The following is an 8,524-nucleotide window of genomic DNA, read 5'->3' as shown; positions in this document are numbered from 1 at the left end:
AGCAGAACATCACCATCCTCTTGCCCTGATGTGCTGGAAAGCTTGGAGCAATACAGGAGGAAAAGGCACAGAGGAAAGATCACTGAAGGGAAAGGTGGAACTGTTTTGTTCTGCCTTTTTTTCTGGTCTTTGAGTTTCTCCCCTTAGTATAAAATAGTGGAGCTGCAGATCCCAGGCAAAAGGTTGGAGCCTGCAGCACCTTCTCAGCCACAGGCTGCAGAATTTGTGCTGCATGAGGTGCAGAGAGTCACAAATGGGTCCAAAAAGTGCTGTTTGGCATGTCTCATTGAAATGTTTCACCTTCATCTGTCAGAAAGGTAGTAAACTTAGGAATTAGGAATAATTAAAGCATTTTTTTTTCCTTCATAACAAAAGGGAGATGTTGACTAATGATCCCAGTACTGGGAGTCAAAATACTTGCTGTACTTGTCTATCCTAAAGTGCTGTAGTAGTACGAATTGCCCCCTCAATGCTGTCATTCTTCCCCTACAAAATGAGCAGCTCATAGGAGGAAATATCCTGGCTCTGAAAGTGGCCAGAAAAAAAAAGAAAAGAGTTTTCTCCCAGCAGTTTTTTTCTTGGGTAAGACTTTTCATACTGTGTTTGACATTCTGAATTACATGATTACACAGTACAAGACTCCAGCAACATTTCGCATTGTAAAGATGGAGCTGCTCAGCATTTTGCCAGATGCCAGGCGATATCCTGACGTTTCTCTCCTCACTTTAAGCCGAGTGACAGTCAGCATATTCACAACGAAGCCGAGACAATCTGCCGTCAAGTTCCAGCAGTGCCATTTTCCCCGATGAGGATCCCGGGGCCGGCTGGAGCGGAGCGGGGCGAGCATCGCTGGCTCCGTGCGCGATCCGTGCCTGATCCGTGCCGGGCTCGGCGGGCTCGGGCTGTGGTAAGTAAGTCTGTACTGCACCATTTCCTGGCTCGGTGCTCCGGGTGTTGCAGGCTGTGTGCAGTGGGGGAGGTGCCAGAGCTGATCAAGCAGTGTAATTTTATACATTACTGAATCAGTGCAGGAGGAACCTGGAGGGACAAAGCATCATCTTCTCTTTGAACTGCACTGTAAACCCCGACCGCTCTCGTAGCCCAGCCATGCTCTGATACGATTTTTCTCTCCTTTTCCCCCCGATTTTGGTGTGAATGATAAAGTGATCTGATGATGGCTCTCGTTATGGAACCTATTAGCAAGTGGACGCCCAAGCAAGTAGTGGATTGGATGAAAGGTAGGATCGTTTATTGCCGTGTATTGTCTGTACTTGGGATCCTGGCAATTTGCATCCGTGCTCTCGCATTCTTTGTTTTGGGAAGAGTTTATTCAGTTCCGAGCATCCCTGCGCTGCTTTTGCCCAGTAGTTGTTGGAGACAGGGCTGAGGAGAGGCTGCTGGAGCTGCGCCGTGCTCTGGGAATTGCTGCCGGCAGCGGAGCCGGGATCAGCTGCATTTGCTGGACAATGCAGACACGAAGTGTTTGTGTCTCACGGCTCCATTATGCCTCGCACAGGGTAACGCCGGCATGTTTGGCTGCTTTAAATTTGCCCTGCTTAGCTCTGGTTTGCTCACATCAGGTGATGTGATGCAGTGGCTGTGCAGCGCTGCTCGCTAGTTTTGGGTACCACAAGGAGCACCAGGAGCCGGGGGCTGGACTGAGGCATCCTGCTCCTTCAGGGACGTGTCCTGCCCTGTCCGGGCTCCTCCAGGGACGTGTCCTGCCCTGTGCAGGCTCCTCCAGGGACGTGTCCTGTCCAGTGCAGGCTGCCCAGCCGGTGTGCGAGGCTCCGCGCCCGCGGCAGGGAAGGCGCAGGGCTGAGCGGGGAAACTCGCCGGGATAACTTGACAGGAATGATGATTTCCCTGCTCATTCGCAGCTTCGCAACACAGCCGTCAGCCGTGACATGTTTTGCCTGACAATGCTCGGCTGTGCTGCAAACAGAGCGGGATGGATGGCAGGACGAGGGATCGTTCTGATGATAAGTGGTTTAAATTTCTGCGGAGAATTCCCCCCCACTGTATTCCCACAGTGGGATGCATTAGTGTTGTTGTACAGTGCTTCTGATGAGCTGCCCGTCTTTGAGACAAATAATTCCTGCCACGGGGGATGTCTGTTATATAAGGAGAAGAGGTGCAAATTTGGGGTGTAGGTTACTCACGGAAATGATTCCTGTAATGTGATGACCGAACTCTGTGGGAGGGTTGAACTGGATGCCCACTCGAATGCCCTCAAAGCTTTCAAAGTATTCTCATTAATAAGGGAATGGGTCTGATCTCATTTTGCTGAGCTGCATCTCCACACTTCGCTGATATTGGGCTGTTTTGGTGCTCATCAGACACGTTGCCATTATCAGCTAATTATTCCTCTACAAGCACAGAGTCTTGTGAAGCAAACGGTGTCTGGAGGAATGGATGTACTTTGTTTCCCAGATGTTTGGGAACTCGGGGTAATTGGGAGGGTTTAAGCAGGTGATTGGGATGGATCCTAAACCTTTAGATATAGAATTGATTCCACAGCTTCAATGTCATTGGGTGATAGCAAATCGTAATGTATTTGCAGAGGAGTTTACTGACCCACACCTTCATTCCCAGGACATAAAAGAGTTAAAAAGTGGACAGATCACTCTGCTAATTTAACTCCTTACTTGAATTATAATGTAAATTAAGTGTCAAAGCATGTAGAATACTTGTTGCTAAATTTAAAATTACTTCCTGCTACTTTTTCATTCTTCCTGATGCACAATAATGACATATTGGGGAGCAGTAACCCATGGTGTGCAGTGGAGGAAGGTCACACCAGCAGCAGGTTTTTACATGCCTGGAGTTGCCTGACAGCTGGATTTCCACACCAGCCTGCACAGTGCACCATCCACAGGGATATCTGGAGTAGGCAGCACTATCAGTGCTCTGTGTTCAAGCATTGGTAAATACAATGCAGTGAACATTGAAGTATTCACAACGTTGGTATTTTCCTCGGTAGCATGAGCTGCACGTCCACAAACAGGAAAGTTGCACATTTGTCCATTTCCCCCCACGTTAATTTTACAAGCCTCCTTTTTGTCCCTTTGCAGATGCGTTGTTCAGCTGCAGCCAAAGGAAAGACCTAACCCACACAAATGGCAGAGCAGAGTCAGTTTAAAACTACTTGTAACTACCTTACTTTGCAAAAATTGCCCAACTGTGGCCACTGTGTGCCTGTAATTTCCATGTGTTGTGCGGCTCAGCTCTGTTTGTTACAGTCACTGTGCTGAATCCATGTGCAGGGAGGCTGAAGGTCTGCGCAGGCAGTGATTGGCAATGATAAGGTAGATTTTATGTAGCTGTTCTATTCTGAAAGGTCACTTCTTTCACAGCATCAAGAGATAAATTAAAGACACTTTCAAAAAATTACCGCTTTAGGAATGAGCATTATCTTGACTGTAGAGAGCAACATGTTAATAAACAATGGAACAAATATTGCCTCTGTAATATACCTTTGGGGGGCTTAAAAATATGTAGACAATTAGTTTTATTTTTGGAGATTGTAAATGACATTTCACAGGGAAATTATGGCAACGTGCTTTTAAAACTTGCATTTATCACATCCCTTGAAGCCATTAGAACTTATTCCTAAAATCTGCTAGCAAAGCCCATGTTTTGAAACTAACTAGCAGTGAGTACCAGAAGCACCAAATAACTGTAGAGAAGATGGAAAGAAGCCACGAAAATGATGTTAATGGTTTGAGACCCAGGTCCCAGAACATGTCCTGGTTACAGCATCCCATGAGAGCAGCAGCTGCAGCCTGAGCCCCCCCAAGAGGAGACACCCTTCTGTTCTTTTCCTTTAGGAAATGTTACTTGCCAAAAAAGTAAAAATGGGTAGGCTTTAAGGAACATTGTAATGACAAGTTGGCATCTTGTATTTATCCTCAGCTCCTTTCTCGGGAGCGCACTCAACTGGAATTCAATTAGGGAGCTGCATCTGATGGTGTGGACAACCTGAAAAGGCCATGCAAGTCTGGGGAAATTCATTGCTGAGGCCCTCAGGGGTTCTTGAAGTTAAAACTCTGCGTACTTTTGTCTCTATACAAACATATTTTGTTGAGTTTAGCAGATGCAGCACTGTGGTTGAAAGGGAAGGTTTCAAAGGAGCTGACAACATTAATTGGGGAGGTGTTTTTAGCAACAGTTTTTAGTCAGTATTCATTTTTTCCCCCAAATTTTCCAACATTTTAAACATCTCCAAATGGTTTTCAGGTGTTTTCCCTGGTTATAGCCATTTCTTACATAACTTACCTGTTTTCCTGGGGATGTGTTCTGTGGACCCAAAAGAAACGGGTTTTTTAGGAAAAACCTTTGCCTTGCTCAGATTTCCCCACTGGAAAACAAACATTGCCCAAAAAGCTCCCCAGTGCCTTCAGGCTCAGAGTGTTTCCAACTGGTCACTTTTCCCTGGATCAGGTTTAACATATTGAATGGGAGTTAACGGCAAGCTGCCCTCCAAGATGTGCATCTGGAATGCTTTACCTGGAGATTTTTGTGGCTTTTTGGTGCAGGAGCTCCCTGTGAAACTCAGGAACACTTTGCAGGTCGTCAGTGAGCACTCCAAACCCAAACCCATCCATTTTAACCTGCACTGAGAGTCCTGTACAGAGTCTGGGGGTTTGGGGAGCAGAGGGGAGCTAGGATGTCTTACTGAATTAACAAAAGAATGAGAGTTTGTGTTTCCATTGGAGGCAAAATCTGAGGGGAATTCTCTGTACTTTTACAAGCCAGAGCATTGGAGATGTTGTACTTCCTGAGGGGAGCAGTTTACAAGTAGGTCATTTAAAATGTGAACTCATTTACAGGGAAGTGACACCTCTGTCCAAATAAACACTCACTTTTCAGAGCAGTCCGAGGAAATGAAATTAAACACAATGCAATGAAATACTGCTGTAACTTTCAGAGAATGCAGTGCTATTGAACAGCTGAAAATTAAAATGGGAAACCAGCTATTCCTTAAGTACCTGTAATAACTCCACACAGAGGCTGTGATTCAAAGTCCTGGGGGCTGACAGGTTTGTCTGCCAAAACAGCCTGCAGTGGAGGTTTCTCTCCTAATAAATGGTCTGCTGTAGATACTCATTTCACAACTGCGAGCCATTTTTTCCCCTTTAAATCCAGAATTTCTGCACCCTCAACGGGAGATGCAGACATTAAAAAAAAAAAAAATTAATTCAGTTGGTAAACTGATTAACTATGCTGCACTGATCCTGTGCAGAATAATTATATGTTTAGCTGAAGGGTTTTCCTTAGCATGTAATTCCCTGATTTCAGGCTGGCTCATGAAAGGGAAGGCAGGGAGGGAGGGAGGGGAGGATGGTGACGTGAGAGGACTCGTTAACATTCCCGGCACATTCCGGGCTCGGCAAACCCCTCTCCTCTCCCTCTGCTGCCCATTGGATCAGTACCTGTGCTGGAGCAGCCAGGGAGCCTCCTCTCTCTGCAGGACAGCATATTTTGTCACATCTCAGAACGTGCTGGAAGCACTGTGGTGAGATGCTTGGCATCCCTGATCCCCCTCCTGCCCTCAGCATCCCATAATGCAGGGGCACAATCCCACCAGATGCAATTTGGAACTGGAGTAGATAACCCAGGTGATCCCTTATTTAGAAAAATGTAGGATTTATAGCATTGGGCACATTGGGATCCACTGTGGTCCTGTCTCACCCTGTGGGTGCTGAGCTGCAGATGCTTGGCATCCCTGATCCCCCTGCTGCCCTCAGCATCCCATAATGCAGGGGCACAATTCCACCAGATGCAGTCTGAAATTGGAGTAGATAACCCAGGTGATCCCTTATGTAGAAAAATGTAGATTTTATAGCATTGGGCACAGGATCCACTGTGGTCCTGTCTCACCCTGTGGGTGCTGAGCTGGGGGATGCTGAGCATCCCTGATCCCCCTTCTGCCCTCAGCATCCCATAACACAGGGGCACAATTCCACCAGATGCAATTTGGAAGTGGAGTAGATAACCCAGGTCATCCCTTATTTAGAAAAATGTAGGATTTATAGCGTCTTTTCAGCTCTTTCTGAAGACAAATAGGTTTGGGAGAGACCTGAGCCACAAATGCAGAATTAGAGTTCAATTTCCAAGCTGTTCTAAAGTAAAGGTTTCACTGTTTTCCTCTGCTCTCACCACTTGTCCAGCTGAAACAAACAATTTGCTCTTGTGGCTCCCCCTTGGATTCCTGTGTTCCACTGGCACCACATTTCCAGTGGTCTCCGAGTCACTGAATCACAATTGGCTGCAATCCCTCCCCGATTTCTCTCACAACTTTGGGACTTTAATGCTTCTCAGTAATGAATTTTGTGAACAACTCCTGAGTGCTGTAAACTGTTTACTTTTAAAGGGTCAGCAGAGCTCACCTCAGAGCTGACAGCTTTGCAGTGTGAGTGCTAGAGGTCGGATTCCAAGGCACAAATTCCCAATATTCAGCACAGTTAAGTGTTGGAATGAGCTCTCCAGGCAGGTTGGGCCATTACCCTTGTAGGAGATTTGGATACAACTGAGAAGATCTCCAGTGTCCCTCTGGAAGTGTTTCTGTGCCCAATCTGTCCCCAGCAGAGTGACCTAATGTGTTCTCAAGTCTTCCACCAGCTCAGACAAGACCTTGGGATGGTTCTTGCATGGGAATCATCACTCTCATCTTTGAAATGTGAAAAGTCCCCAAGAGATTATAGCTCTGCCTTCCTCCTGGATATTTCACAGTTTGCATTTCCCAGAATAACCATGGAGGATGATGCCCAAATTTCTAAATCCTGGAAGTTTTTCCTGCTGTGTTTCACAAGGAGAGCAGCAGAGCTGGTGATCATCAGAGCTGCAGCCCCAGAAGCGAACCCAGACCTGCTCCACTTCCACCAACATTCCCAAAATTCCCATTCCTCCCTGCCCAAGAGGTTAAGGTATGAAACAGAGCACGATTACCCAGAGCCAGTGCCCTCAAGGCTTTGACTCAGCTTTAATTCAGTTTGTTTAATTCAGTTTGTGCACCCCTGGCAGCCTGGAGGGACAACAAAACCCTTTGCTGAGCCCATGGCTCCAGTCTGTGTCCTGCCAGTGACTGCAGCCATGCTTGGGGTCATTGCCAGCTGGCCCACAGCTAAATGTTGTACAAAGACCTTCCTGAATCAAGTCTATCTCTAATTCTCTATGGAAATTGTTTTGGCTGATGTATTCCTGCATCCCTATCACTATTACCGCATTTTCACTAACTCCACTTTGAGGACCAATTAGAAACTGGTCTATATATCTTCCAAGAACCAACTGGATTAGCTCTATCTCCATAAAAGATTTCAGCAGCATTTAGCAATTTAATGGTCTGTATTTATGATCAAGGTATTTAGGACTGTATTCTGAAATTTCCCTATCTATAAAGCAGATATGTTCAGACATTTTTAAGAAATGTAATTCTGCTCCCAGAGCAAAGTCTGAGCTCCAGGAAAGTCTCTCAAGTCACATTTATCAAGCGTAACTAATCTTTCAGGTCATTATGTAAAGAAATTTACTTTATTGTCTTGCAGCTTAATACCAGCAGTCAGACAATGTGTCACGCCTTGCTGGGCCCTGTAACCTTTACCATGTGTTAAAATTACGCAAAATCCAAACTCCCTCCCAGTCCTGACCATCCCAGGGAGGGCAGAGTAGAAACGCAGGTTCAGCAGAGCTCAGCCTTCTCCAGCTCTCCATTACCTCACAGTGCTTCACCTTATTGGAGCAAAATTCAGGATAAATTGGCTGCTGTGGATGACACTTTCAGACCACGTTAAATGAGATGTCAGGAAGCTGCAAAGACACTGGATCCTGCTCAGCAATGAGATGCTTTCATGGTTCCTTCCCAGACTTTCTTGCCCCACTCTTTCCAATTTCTAAGTTTTTCCTTCCATGTGCCATAACACTGAGAACTCTGTGTGTGACACTGCCACCAGTTTGTAAAATGTAGATTTCCTAGAAAAAGGGCAGAACATCTCAGTGCTACAGGATTCCTGGCTGCCTGGGTTGGAAAGCAGTTTGAGAAACATTGAATTGTGCAGAAAAAGATATTATTAATATAATTTCAGTGCATGGCAAACCCTGCCTGGATGGGGGAGCAAATCTCTGCTTCCATCCTGTCTCAGACCCCATGGAAGGCAGCTCCTTGTTCCCTGGGCCTGTCCTCAAGGAATGCTTCCAAATGCTCCCTGTGCTTGCCTAAAGGAATATTCCTGCCTGAGGAACCTCCTTGGGGCTCATTCTGAGGGGTTCAATGCCTTGTGCTTCTGTTTGCAACGAAGGAAAAAAAAGGAAATTTAAAAGTAAACTGAGATTTGTCCTTTTGCAAAATTGTTTTAGCACCTACAAAGATTTCAAAGCTAAAAAAGGCAGAGTTTATCCTTTTAGTGCCATTCTTTCAGAGCTGCTGTTCTGCCACGCTGACAGAAATGGAGGTTGTGGCTCTGCTGTTGAAATTAGTGACTCTCTTGATATTAAATGAGCCATTTGACTGAATTAACCACAGTAG

At 45.9% G+C, this 8,524-nt stretch overlaps 1 protein-coding gene across 1 annotated transcript in view; it reads left to right on the top strand.

Moving 5' to 3' along the window:
* The first annotated feature begins 276 nt into the window (after positions 1 to 276).
* LOC132079983 (connector enhancer of kinase suppressor of ras 2-like) overlaps positions 277 to 8,524 on the top strand; it is a 166,626-nt gene continuing 158,378 nt past the window's right edge. The window contains exons 1-2 of the mRNA XM_059482922.1: positions 277 to 317; positions 1,165 to 1,238. Of these exons, the coding sequence (XP_059338905.1) occupies positions 292 to 317; positions 1,165 to 1,238 (100 nt within the window). The 5' untranslated portion in view covers positions 277 to 291. The remainder of the gene's footprint in view (positions 318 to 1,164; positions 1,239 to 8,524) is intronic.

Source organism: Ammospiza nelsoni, chromosome 15 (assembly GCF_027579445.1).
Source record: "Ammospiza nelsoni isolate bAmmNel1 chromosome 15, bAmmNel1.pri, whole genome shotgun sequence".
NCBI lineage: Eukaryota > Metazoa > Chordata > Aves > Passeriformes > Passerellidae > Ammospiza > Ammospiza nelsoni.
Note: the sequence above shows the minus strand (reverse complement) of the source record. Positions and strands in the feature narration are given on the sequence as shown.